Genomic DNA, 13915 nt, shown 5'->3' with positions numbered 1-13915 from the left:
AAAAGCACTGTGATGTATGTTTCATGGTTAAGTGGCATTATGCTGTGTACATAATATAAATTGAGAGTATAATAGACTTTCTTTGTCATTTTCTAATGTATCTACAAAAGAAAGATCAGATGATTCAGATATGCTATCACTTACAAGAATGGTCAAAATGTACCAGCCCAATATAAACTTCAGAAGATGCCAAACTACTAGGCCACCATATCAACAGAGGAAGGACATTGCTTTTTCTACCTTCTCATTTGTAATCCAGAATACAAAGTTTAAATAAACAAAATTCAAGCAAATAGTCTATCATGATATATAAATTCATTTTTAATTTCCTCATCTGCCTCTTTATTCAACAGTATTTGTGAAATTCCTAGTAAGCTGGCACTGTTCTTACTGATGAGAGTGGATAAAGAAGAGTTATATAAGGTGGTTTTTGCTCAAATGACATATAGTTAAATTGGAGAGAATAGCATAATAATGTAAAACAATAAAAACAACTCTAAAAATTAACAATGTAATAAAGAATAAGGTCATAAAGTTTCAGTGAATCGTCTTAAAAATTCTAAGGTTTTATTAGGATATATTTGTCTATTTTTTAAACTGAGAAACTGGAGAGATCTGATTTTATACAGGAGTATACCATCCAACTGAAATACCTTCTCCCCTTCCAGAGGGAATTCTTATTCTTATAAAAGATCATTTAAATTTTGTATCTGATCCTCCAAAATAATTTATCAGCAAAGACTGTTTTGAAGAAACAACAGAAAATTGTCAACACAGAGATTACTTTGAGTTATGATGCCATTGCCCATGTGCCAAGTCAAATCTGTTAATAAGCCATGTCAACAATGAAATTCAGCCCAAGGTACTGAAGATATGAGGCAACAAAGTTGGCAAATTGCAGGAAATCTTCACATGTCAGAAGCTAGTGGTAGAAATTCTAAAGGGTGGGTAGACTCAGAGTGTTATGTAAATTACAGGTTGTTTATATCATTGAAGAAATGTAAACATAGCTCAATCCTAGTAGAAAATAATTCATTTCAGTTGTTTGTAAGAATCACCATTTTTCCACCCGATGTAGCATTTGTAGAATCTGAATCTCGAGTGGACTTCCCTAGTAAATCGAAAGTTCCTTGTCAGCATTACTTCTAATCCAGATTGCTCCTCTGTTTAAGAAAGATAAAATATTTTAAACTAACCATCTAATCACAAATAAAAGAATGAAATGCTCTCTACACTTATGTTACTCCTTCTAAACCACAACAACAACACAGAGAAATGAAGTCAAGGACTATATTATTGGCTGTTCATTTATAAAGGGAAAATGGATGTTATGTTAACACTAGTTAATAATCCTTGTCCATATCACATTTCAAAAAACTGTGCATATTCTGTAGGTGTTTGAGGGACTGACCCATAAGGGCTTTTAATTATCCTATATTATCATGAAAATTTCCTTAAAACTTTTTAGTCAATTAAATGATATATTCAAACGACCCCTTTAATTATTAACAACTCAGTTTCTTTCAAAACTAGATAATGTCTTTTGTTGGGTGGAACATTTGCACATGAAATTTGAAGTGGTGATAATCATTACCTAAAATAATAATATCAAACTGAAAGCAAAATAGGTCAGAGGACTCCACTTGACTCCAGTGAACAACATTCTCCCTTCCAGGTACTGCTCCATTACTCTTTTTTGCTTCATGAATTTAGCACAAAAATTTTTATTCATTAACTGTCTCCACTTCCTCACCTGAATCAAGTGTTAGTGTCTATTATACACTTCTTGAAGTCTTTTTTTGTTTTCCATCTCTTGCTCTGGCTTGCTCCTGCTGTTGGAAGTTGGCTACCATGTTGTGAGCTATTCTATGGAGAGTATCAATGAGAAAGGCTTTTGGCCAACAGTCCATGAATTATTAAAGCACTCAGTCTAACAATTACCAGGAACTGAACCCCACCAACAACATATAAGTGTGCTAACAAGTGATCTATATCATTTGAATGTTGGGATGAGACTACAGTCCTGCTTTGTGAGAGACACAGAACCCATTTAAGCCACATCTGGGTTTTGTCTCACAGAAACTGTGAGATAATAAACATATAACCTTGGTTCATTTTCTTGATGTCCTCACCATACTTCTACATTTTCTACAGAGGATTCTTCTCACAATATCATAATTTTAAGGTTTTCTTCCTCAGATTCACCTATTTTAATTTTCTGTGTTATCTTGTGATCATCTCAAGAGGTTGGTATTCTACTCTAGGCAGCTAATCCGTATAGTACATTGAACTTTGTTTAATTCAGATCCTGATTATGCATTCTTTGGAATGGAAGTTAGATGGAAGACAGAGTTTTTCATGACCTAATATTGGCATTATTTTTGCCATAATTCATTCTCCAGAAGCAGATTACTGGCTTTGGCCCACAGTTAAAGAGAAATGATAACACTATAAACATCAGGAGGTGAGAATCATTGTGAACCACTTTAGATTTTACTGAGTACAAGCTTCATTATATGACTGTCAGATTTTTTTATTTTAATAACTAAAATATCACATAGTTGAGGTCATATACCTTCCCTATCCTGGTGTCATTTCTTTGCTCTCATTTTCCTTTTGTCCTGACAGATGAGCATTATAGTCAACTTGATACCTCACATTCATGTTTTAAAAAATTGTGCCACATATCCATATGCATAAATAATATATATTATTTTGATTTTTAATCTTTTTACATATATGGTATATTATAAGTAGTAGTCTAACTTTCCTTGTTCACTAAAAATTAACTTTTGAGGTATATTCATTTTGTTTCTTAAATATATAGTTTATTCACTTTAACCATCTTAATATTTCAAAACATGAAAAATTATAATTTATGTATCCATTTCCCTTCTGATAACTATCTGAGTTGTCTCTAACTTTTTGTTGTTAAACATATAATGCAATAAACATGGTTTTATATTTCTTTGTTTTCCAGGTTTTATATACAAGAGTAGAATTGCTTTCTCAAATTTCTCTGCAAATTAGATTTTTACAATTTTCAGAAAAATCTTAACTCTATCTTGGAGCACTTCCGGGCTTAACTCTGAGCAGGAATGGGAAGGCTTTCTATTCAGGTTTTGTTACTTTTCTCATTTTTCACAAGAGTATGTCAACCCTAACTTTATTCTCTATTAAGGCAGAAGGGAATTACCTGAAAAAAGCCATATGTCAGGGTCTTGAAAGAACAAACTCAAAGTCACATCTAGCCAAGAACTATCAAATTCTAGGGTGAGGAAATAACAACTACAGAGGATTACTTTGGAAATACTCAAAACTCCCAATCTTCCTGATACTCTAAATATGGATTAAACTAGAGCAGTGAAAGACTTAAATTATATTGAACGGGGTCTCCAGCCTGGAGACTTGCTACTCAAAGCATGGTTCAACAACCAGGAGCATCAACATAACCTGGGAGGTTTTTATAAATGCAGATTATCTGTCCTTACTCCTGGTCTATTGAATTTACCAAAAACAAGTGTACCCTGTAGTTCTAACCACTCAATACATTCTATTTTGTTGTAGTCCCATAAAATAATTATTCTTAAAGAATACAAATCCCAACACATCTCTGCCTAATGACTTTGACACTGAAGTTAATATAATAAGAGTTTTAAAAAGATTTGATTTATTTATTTATTTATTTACTTACTTACTTACTTATTTACTTTTTTAAGTGATCTCTACATCACTCACTTGGGGCTCAAACCCAAGACCACAAGATGAAGAGTCACATGCCTTCTGACTGAGCCAGGCATGCCAAAGCTTTATTTTTTTAAGAGCAGTTTTAGATCTACAGCATAACTTAGAGGAAAGTAGAGATTTCACATAAACACTTCATTCACACACATACATATCTTCTCCTATTAGCAAGATAAATTGCCAGAATGATACTTTTTCTTTTTAACTAAGGATAAACATAATGTGACACATTATGATCACTCAAAATCCATCACTTTCATTAGGTTCCACTCTTGGTGCTGTACATTTAGTGGGTGTAAACAAATGTTTAATAACTTATATCCATCATTGTGATGCTCCAAGTATTTATTTTATTACTATTTTTTAAATTTTTTATTTTTTTAATAAACATACAATATGTTTTTATTCCCAGGGGTACAGGTCTGTGAATCGCCAGGTTTAGACACTTCACAACACTCACCATAGCACATACCTCCTCAATGTCCATAACCGAATCTCCCTTCTCCCACCCCACCCCCAGCAACCCTCAGTTTGTTTTGTGAGATTAAGAGTCACTTATGGTTTGTCTCCCTCCCAATCCCATCTTGTTTCATTGATTCTTCTCCTACCCCATAACCCCCCATGTTGCATCTCCACTTCCTCATATCTGGGAGATCATATGATAGTTCTCTTTCTCCACTTAACTTATTTCACTAAGCATGATACGCTCTAGTTCCATCCATGTTGTCGCAAATGGCAAGATTTCATTTCTTTTGATGGCTGCATAGTATTCCAATGTGTATATATACCGATCTTCTTTATCCATTCATCTGTGGATGGACATATAGGTTATTTCCATAGTTTGGCTATTGTAGACATTGCTGCTATAAACATTTCGGTGCACACGCCCATTCAGATCACTATGTTTGTATCTTTAGGGTAAATACCCAGTAGTGCTATTGCTGGGTCATAGGGTAGCTCTATTTTCAACATTTTGAGCAACCTCCATGCTGTTTTCCAGAGTGGTTGCACCAGCTTGCATTCCCACCAACAGTGTAGGAGGGTTCCCCGTTCTCCACATCCTCGCCAGCATCTGTCATTTCCTGACTTGTTAATTTTAGCCATTCTGACTGGTGTGAGGTGATATCTTATTGTGTTTTTGATTTGTATTTCCCTGATGCCGAGTGATGTGGAGCACTTTTTCCTGTGTCTGTTGGCCATGTGGATGTCTTCTTTGCAGAAATGTCTGTTCATGTCTTCTGCCCATTTCTTGATTGGATTATTTGTTCTTTGGGTGTTGAGTTTGCTAAGTTCTTTATAGATTTTGGACACTAGCCCTTTATGTGATATGTCATTTGCAAATATCTTCTCCCATTCTGTCAGTTGTCTTTGGTTTTGTTAACTGTTTCCTTTGCTATGCAAAAGCTTTTGATCTTGATAAAATCCCAAAAGTTCATTTTTGCCCTTGCTTCCCTTGCCTTTGTTAATGTTCCTAGGAAGATGTTGCTGCGGCTAAGGTCGAAGAGGTGGCTGCCTGTGTTCTCCTCAAGGATTTTGATGGATTCCTTTCTCACATTGAGGTCCTGTATCCATTTTGAGTCCATTTTAGTGTGTGGTGTAAGGAAATGGTCCAATTTCATTTTTCTACATGTGGCTGTCCAGTTTTCCCAACACCATTTATTGAAGAGGCTGTCTTTTTTCCATTGGACATTCTTTCCTGCTTTGTCACAGATTAGTTGACCATAGAGTTGAGGGTCTATTTCTGGGCTCTCTATTTTGTTCCATTGATCTATGTGTCTGTTTTTGTGCCAGTACCATGCTGTCTTGATGATGACAGCTTTGTAATAGAGCTTGAAGTCCAGAATTGTGATGCCACCAACGTTGGCTTTCTTTTTCAATATCCCTTTGGCTGTTCGAGGTCTTTTCTGGTTCCATATAAATTTTAGGATTATTTGTTCCATTTCTTTGAAAAAGATGGATGGTACTTTGATAGGAATTGCATTAAATGTGTAGATTGCATTAGGTAGCATAGACATTTTCACAATATTTATTCTTCCAATCCATGAGCATGGAACATTTTCCATTTCTTTGTGTCTTCCTCAATTTCTTTCATGAGTACTTTATAGCTTTCTGAGTATAGATTCTGTGCCTCTTTGGTTAGGCTTATTCCTATGTATCTTATGGTTTGGGGTGCAATTGAAAATGGGATTGACTCCTTAATTTCTCTTTCTTCTGTCTTGTTGTTGGTGTAGAGAAATGCAACTGATTTCTGTGCATTGATTTTATATGCTGACACTTTACTGAATTCCTGTACAAGTCCTAGCAGTTTTGGAGTGGAGTCTTTTGGGTTTTCCACATATAGTATCATATCATCTGCAAAGAGTGATAGTTTGACTTCTTCTTTGCCGATTTGGATGCCTTTAATTTCCTTTTATTGTCTGATTGCTGAGGCTAGGACGTCTAGTACTATGTTGAATAGCAGTGGTGATAATGGACATCCCTGCCGTGTTCCTGACCTTAGCGGAAAAGCTTTCAGTTTTTCTCCATTGAGAATGATATTTGTGGTGGGTTTTTCATAGATGGCTTTGATGATATTGAGGTATGTGCCTTCTATCCCTACATTTTAAAGAGTATTGATCAGGAAGGGATGCTGTACTTTGTCAAATGCTTTTCCAGCATCTATGGAAAGTATCATATGGTTCTTGTTCTTTCTTTTATTAATGTGTTGTATCACATTGATTGATTTGCAGATTTGAACCAACCTTGCAACCCTGGAATAAATCCCACTTGGTCGTGGTGAATGATCCTTTTAATGTACTGTTGAATCCTATTGGCTAGTATTTTGGTGAGAATTTTTGCATCTGTGTTCATCAAGGATATTGGTCTGTAGTTATCTTTTTTGATGGGATCCTTGTCTGGTTTTGGGATCAAGGTGATGCTGGCCTCATAAAATGAGTTTGGAAGTTTTCCTTCCATTTCTATTTTTTGGAACAGTTTCAGGAGAATAGGAATTAGTTCTTCTTTAAATGTTTGGTAGAATTCTCCCAGGAGAATTCTGTCTGGCCCTGGGCTTTTGTTTGTTTGGGGATTTTTGATGACTGTTTCAATCTCCTTACTGGTTATGGGTCTGTTCAGGTTTTCTATTTCTTTCTGGTTCAGTTGTGGTAGTTTATATGTCTCTATGAATGTATCCATTTCTTCCAGATTGTCAAATTTGTTGGCATAGAGTTGCTCATAGAATGTTCTTATAGTTGTTTGTATTTCTTTGGTGTTAGTTGTGATCTTTCCTCTTTCATTCATGATTTTATTTATATGGGTTCTTTCTCTTTTCTTTTTGATAAGTTTGGCCAGGGGTTTATCTATTTTATTAATTCTTTCAAAGAACCAGCTCCTAGTTTTGTTGATTTGTTCGATTGGTTTTTTTGGTTTCTATTTCATTGATTTCTCCTCTGATCTTTATGATTTCCTTTCTCCTGCTGGGTTTAGGGTTTCTTTCTTGTTCTTTCTCCAGCTACTTTAGGTGTAGGGTTAGGTTGTGTACCTGAGACCTTTCTTGTTTCTTGAGAAAGGCTTGTACTGCTATATATTTACCTCTCAGGACTGCCTTTGTTGTGTCCCACAGATTTTGAACCGTTGTGTTTTTATTATCATTTGTTTCCATGAATTTTTTCAATTCTTCTTTAATTTCCTGGTTGACCCATTCATTCTTTAGAAGGATGCTGTTTAGTCTCCAGGTATTTGGGTTCTTTCCAAATTTCCTCTTGTTATTGAGTTCCAGCTTCAGAGCATTGTGGTCTGAAAATATGCAGGGAATGATCCCAATCTTTTGATACTGGCTGAGACCTGATTTAGGACCACGGATATGATCTATTCTGAAGAATGTTCCATGTGCACTAGAGAAGAATGTGTATTCTGTTGCTTTGGGATGAAATGTTCTGAATATATCTGTGATGTCCATCTGGTCCAGTGTGTCATTTAAGGCCTTTATTTCCTTGTTTATCTTTTGCTTAGATGTTCTTTCCATTTCAATGAGGGAGTGTTAAAGTCCCTTACTATTATTGTATTATTGTTGATGTGTTTCTTTGACTTTGTTATTAATTGGTTTATATAGTTGGCTGCTCCCACAGTGAGGGCATAGATATTTAAAATTTATAGGTCTTCTTATTGGACAGATACTTTGAGTAAGATATAGTGTCCTTCTTCATCTCTTATTATAGTCTTTGACTTAAAATCTAATTGATCTGATATAAGGATTGCCACTCCTGCTTTCTTCTGATGTCCATTAGCATGGTAAATTGTTTTCCACACCCTTGCTTTAAATCTGGAAGTTTCTTCAGGTTGAAATGAGTTTCTTGTAGGCAACATATAGATGGGTTTTGTTTTTTTATCCACTCTGATACCCTGTGTCTTTTGATTGGGGCATTTAGCCCCTTAACATTCAGTGTAACTATTGAGAGATATGAATTTAGTGACATTGTATTGCCTTTAAGCTGACTGTTACTGTATATTGTCTCTGTTCCTTTTTGATCTACCACTTGTAGGCTCTCTCTTTGCTTAGAGGACTCCTTTCAATATTTCCTGTAGAGCTGGTTTGGTGTTTGCATATTCTTTCAGTTTTTGTTTGTCCTGGAAGCTTTTAATCTCTCCTTCTATTTTCAATGATAGCTTAGCTGGATATAGTATTCTTGGCTGCATGTTTTTCTCATTTAGTGCTCTGAATATATCATTTCAGCTCTTTCTGGCCTGCCAGGTCTCTGTGGATAAGACTGCTGCCAATCCAATATTTTTAGCATTGTATGTTTCAGACTTCTTTTCCCGGGCTGCTTTCTGGATTTTCTCTTTGCCACTAAGACTTTTAAATTTTACTATTTGGTGACGGGGTCTGGACCTATTCTTATTGATTTTGAGGAGGTTTCTCTGTACCTCCTGGATTTTGATGCTCTTTCCCTTTGCCATATTGGGGAAATTCACTCCAATAATTCTCTCCAGTATACCTTCTGCTCTCCTCTCTCTTTCTTCTTCTTCTTGAATCCCAATTATTCTAATGTTGCTTCATCTTATGGTGTCACTTATCTCTCCAATTCTCCCCTTGTGGTCCAATAGTTTGTCCCTCTTTGCTCAGCTTCTTTATTCTCTGTCATTCGGTCTTCTATATCACTAATTCTTTCTTCTGCCTCATTTATCCTAGCAGTGAGAGCCTCCATTTTTGATTGCAACTCATTAATAGCTTTTTTGATTTCAACTTGGTTAGATTTTGGTTCTTTTATTTCTCCAGAAAGGGCCTTTATATCTCCCAAGAGGGTTTCTCTAATATCTCCATGCTTTTTTCGAGCCTGGCTAGAGCCTTGAGAATCATCATTCTGAACTCTAGATCTGACATATTACCAATGTCTGTATTGATTAGTTCCCTAGCCTTCAGTACTACCTCTTGTTCTTTTTTCTGTGGTGAATTTTTCCACCTTGTCCTTTTGTCCAGATAAGAGTATATGAAGGAGCAAGCAAAATGCTAAAAGGGTGGCAACAACCCCAGGAAAATTAGTAGATCTCTGGCATATCACGAAAGAAGTCACTCAGGAACAGCCCGCTGGGACAGACGCAGAGGACCAGTTGTGGCAAAAGGGCACAGTGCTTTCCTGGACTCTCCAGGTGCTCCTGTCTCCCCAAATCTCTGTGTGCTCACCAACCCAAGGCCTGTGACACAGGCCTTACAGAGCGTTTGCTACCCAAGCAGTAACTGCTCCAAGTATTTTAATGGCCCTAAAAATCCTCTGTGCTCTGCCTATTCATCTCTTCCTCAACCCCCATAATTGGTACTAATCTTTTTACTGTCTCCATCATTTTTTTCCCAGAATGTTAAATAGTTGGAATCATACAATATGTGTCTTTTCATATTGACTTCTTTCAGTTGCTAATATACATTTAACGTTCCTCCACATCTTTTCAGAGCTTAATCATGTACTTCTTTGTAGTGCTGCATAGTATCCCACTTTCTGGATATATCACAGTTTATTTATCCATTCACCTCCTGAAGGACATCTTGATTATGTCCAAATTTGGCAATTATGAATAATGCTGCTCTAAACATCCATGTGCATGCAGGTTTTTATATACACATAAATTTTCAAATATTTTAGATAAATACCAAGAAGTGCAATTGTTGGATCATATTGGTAAGAGTATGTTTAGTATTGTAAGAAACCATCAAACTGTCTTTCAAAGTGGCTGTAATATTTTGTATTCCTACCAGAAATCAATAAGTGTTCCCCAGCATTTGGTATTTTCCGTATTCTGGATTTTGGCTGTTCTAATAGGTATGTACTGGTGTCTCATTTTAGTTTTCATTTCCTGATGACAAATGATGCAGTCCATCTTTTTATATGATTATTTAACATCTGTGTATCTTCTTTGGTATCTTAAGGTCTTTGGTTTATTTTTAAAATTTCTTTGTTGTCTTATGTTGGATTTTAAGAGTTCTTTATATATTTTGGATAATAGTCCTTTATCAGATGTATCTTTTGCAAATATTTTCTCCCAGTCTGTGGCTTGTCCTCTAATTCTCTTGATATTGTCTTTCACAGAACACATTATGGAAATTTTAAAATTAAACTACTTCAAAAATAAAAGATCTTTAAGGAGCTAATATTATGCTTAAATAAAATTTACATGTCAACTCTATTAGATGATGTTCATGTGGCAAAAACTGGCATAAGCATGAGACATGAGTTTGTTGTGTTTGGCACAGCAATCTACTATTACACTTCAAGGACATTTTCAAATAGTTTAATTCTTGCAAAATGTTTCTTTGGATGTTTAGTCCTTCATCAATCATAACTGAAATATAGCCCAGTGTATTGGACTTAAAATCAGTAGATATAGGAATAAAAATTACCTGCTTATTAACAGTGTGAACTTTTAAAAGATGCTTATCTACTTCTGAGTTTCCATTTACATAGAAGACAGTAAGAATATCCACTTTACATATTTGTTGAGAGAATTATTTAGATAAGCTATACAAAGAGCCTGGAACAGTCCCTAGTAATAATCATTTGTTAGTGTTTTTCTCTGACTATTAACTAAGCTTATATTATTTTGTTAATGTACTCAAAAATGACAGTTAGGAAAACATCTAGAAAACGTTATTCAAACCTTAATTTTAATAGCTATTTAATAGTCCTTAATATAATTACTGTCTTAGTTTTGGAAATTTACATTATTTATTTTCCTGTCAGAATAAATGTTAAATATACACTTTCTCAAGGACCCAGCAGACAGTCCTTTGAAATGCAATTATTGAGATAAAAAGGCTCACTATCTCCCAGTCTCTATAAGGAGGATAAGAGACTGACTTTAATAAGCAGCAGTTAATAAACTCACATGGCTAAAGGAGAGCAGAATATGCCACCTAAAGTTATACCACTTTGGTATGCTGATGATTTTAAAATAAAGTTACTTAAGAAACAGCTGATACAAGAAGGACACTCCAACCCTCCTTCTTCCCCACCAAAGGCAGGAACTAATCTTCCTTGTAAAAAGCACCGTCTTTGTACCAGGAGAATAGAAGGCATCCTTACCACCAGAAACAGGGAATTTAGGGCCAAGAAAACTGACTAAACAAACCTTTTTACTTCTTCACTAATGATTACCTCATGCCCAAACTCATTTATCTTGCTAATTCTTCACAAATGCATTGCTTCTTTGTCTAAAAGGTATAAAAGCTGCTTGCGTTGACCAGTTCCTATATGTATGAGATTAAATGTATTTTCTTGTGTTAATCTGTATTATGCCAATTTAATTATTAGACCAGACAAAAAATTTAGAAGCAAAGAAAGGGAAAGTTTTTCCACTGTTACGTACCCTAATCACATTGACCAACCTGTTCCTCCATGTCCTCCACTTTTCCAGATCTTAAAAACTCTGCCACTTTCTGTTTTGAGAGAATTGTTTTAAACTCTCACCCCTGTTGCAATAGCCTTGACCCCAATTACAATAGTCCTGAAAAAAAAAAAATGTTCATTGCATGTTTAACTTCAACAGATGCAGTTTTCCTTTAACACTTACCATCTTGTTTGAAGGCATCTGAGGGATGATAAAGATTGATGGGGGAATAATAATGTTGAGCTGTTCCTCGCCAACTTGGTGAAGAAACACTCAGTGTTCCTAATAAAGGATTACTGTATCGCAGTCTGGTCTTTGAACCAAAGAGGGATGAAGATGAACTCTTTTTAATTCTTAACAAAGCAGCATATGAAGTAGGGAAATTAGGAAGAGCTCCAGAATATTCTGTTAAAAAAAAAAAAAAACAATAATGAAAAATGAATTCTGATGAGTATTTTTTTTCCTTTGAAATTTATTTTTTCTTAAGATATTATTAACAACTTCCCTTGGAACTGCAACCAAATGCAAACTACAGAGATAGTGGCAAAATAATATAAAATATTACTTATATGATTTAAAAATTTTTTTTTTGGAAATTCTGTTAGTCTCAATGTTGGGTGTGCAAGAGAGAAAGAAAATAAATAATCATGAAAGAAGAAAGAGAAGAAAAAGAAAGGAAAGAAACAGAAAGGAGGAAGGAAGAAGGGAATAAGGGGAAAAAGTAAGAAAGTCATCCAAAAATTCAAGTTTTTGTTTTCTTTGCCAGGAATATTTGGGAACTAACTCTTTTTGTTTGCCTTCTTATTAAAATATCCATTCACATAAATTTGATCAGTTCCTTATTTATTATTAAAAAATGGGAAAAAGGAAAATAAATACCCATATTCTCAGTTACATCCTTTAAATATAGATTGAATCTTCATGAGTAGAAAATGCATCTAATGCAGAATGTATTTTGACTGTAATTTTGACTGTAAGTTATTCCCCATGTTCTTGAAAAACAGTTAAATTAACAGTGGAAAATAAAAAATTTTGAACAAAAGTTGTTTTGTAGATTTTGTTATATAATTTATATAACAATATTAATTCTTAAGTGGGGACACTGTTATGAAATTCCTATATTAATTGATTATTGAGAAATGTCTTGACCATAATTTGTTCTAATTTCCAAGGTTTTTCATTAAAAAAGATATATATATATATATATATATATATAGTACCTGAAGGATAATATATTAACTCTTTTATGTCCCCAGGAGATAGTCAGGTTAGTGTGTAAAGCAAATGTTTAGAAATGGAAAACAATGAATTTAATTTAAATTTAATTTATTTATTAAATTAAATTAAATTTAATTAAAAAAATGCAAACTAATTATTATGAAATCTAAAGAACAATTAGGAATTGAAATTTTTTTCAATTTTTTAATTACTCTTTATTTATTTGACAGACAGAGATCACAAGTAGGCAGGCAGGCAGAGAGAGAGAGAAGGGGAAATAGGCTCCCTGCTGAGCTCGATCCCAGGGCCCTAGGATCATGACCTGAGCTGAAGGCAGAGGCTTTAAGCCACTAAGCCATCCAGGTGCCCTCAATGTTAACTCTCAATTGAATTTTACAATTTCTTAACGTTGGAAATATTAAAAGAATTTTTGTTGAGAGTATCTGACATTTGAATTTAATGGATGTTAAATTAATTTGACAAAAAATAATTTACCTTTGCGAGTAAACTTTCTCATAATGAAAATTATTTAGAATCTTTGTTTTGTCTCAGTTATTTTTGAATGCAAGAAGCATTTCTGTGATTTGAAAATAACACTTTCGTAGGTGTTAAACATTGAATTAAATATAAAATCTTCTGTTCTGTGAAACTATAAATATTATTTCTCTGAAACTTGAAGAAGTAGGTTTTTAGATGTTCATTTTAGATGTTTTGTGCATTTAAATTGAGAAGATATGTGTAATCCAACCCTATCAGGAACTGTTAAGAGATTCATGTCCTTTAGTCCTTGTGTTCAACTGCAAGCATGGTGAAGGTGGATCAATTTTAAATGAAAATAGGTAACCTCTCCTGGCCAAACTATATAAGAATAGATTATGGGTAGACATTAAATCTCCCTTAAAACCTGGAAATAAATGCAAGTTTTGGCACTTAGAGGTATAAGGAATTGAAAAGAGAATGAGTTTTCCTTCAAGATAGTATGTAGTTGTGGTCTCTGAAATTATTCATTTCTTAGTGTAGTCTGTTTCTCTGTGTTTTAGCTGAATACCCTGTTTATATATAAAAAGAGAAAGAAAAAAAGGAAAAAAAAAGACCATAC

General features: G+C 34.4%; 1 protein-coding gene across 2 annotated transcripts in view; it reads right to left on the bottom strand.

Moving 5' to 3' along the window:
- Positions 1–13915, bottom strand: part of CNTN5 (contactin 5) — a 1359165-nt gene that overhangs the window by 522646 nt on the left and 822604 nt on the right. For both annotated transcript variants that reach the window (XM_045080322.1, XM_045080321.1), the window contains one exon: positions 11782–12003. In XM_045080322.1, coding sequence (XP_044936257.1) covers positions 11782–12003 — 222 coding nt within the window. The remainder of the gene's footprint in view (positions 1–11781; positions 12004–13915) is intronic.

Source organism: Mustela putorius, unplaced genomic scaffold (assembly GCF_011764305.1).
Source record: "Mustela putorius furo isolate JIRA1106 unplaced genomic scaffold, ASM1176430v1.1 tig00000460_pilon_pilon_pilon, whole genome shotgun sequence".
NCBI classification, from domain to species: Eukaryota; Metazoa; Chordata; class Mammalia; order Carnivora; family Mustelidae; genus Mustela; species Mustela putorius.
The sequence above is the reverse complement of the archived record's forward strand: the minus strand, read 5'-3'. Positions and strand labels throughout refer to the sequence as shown.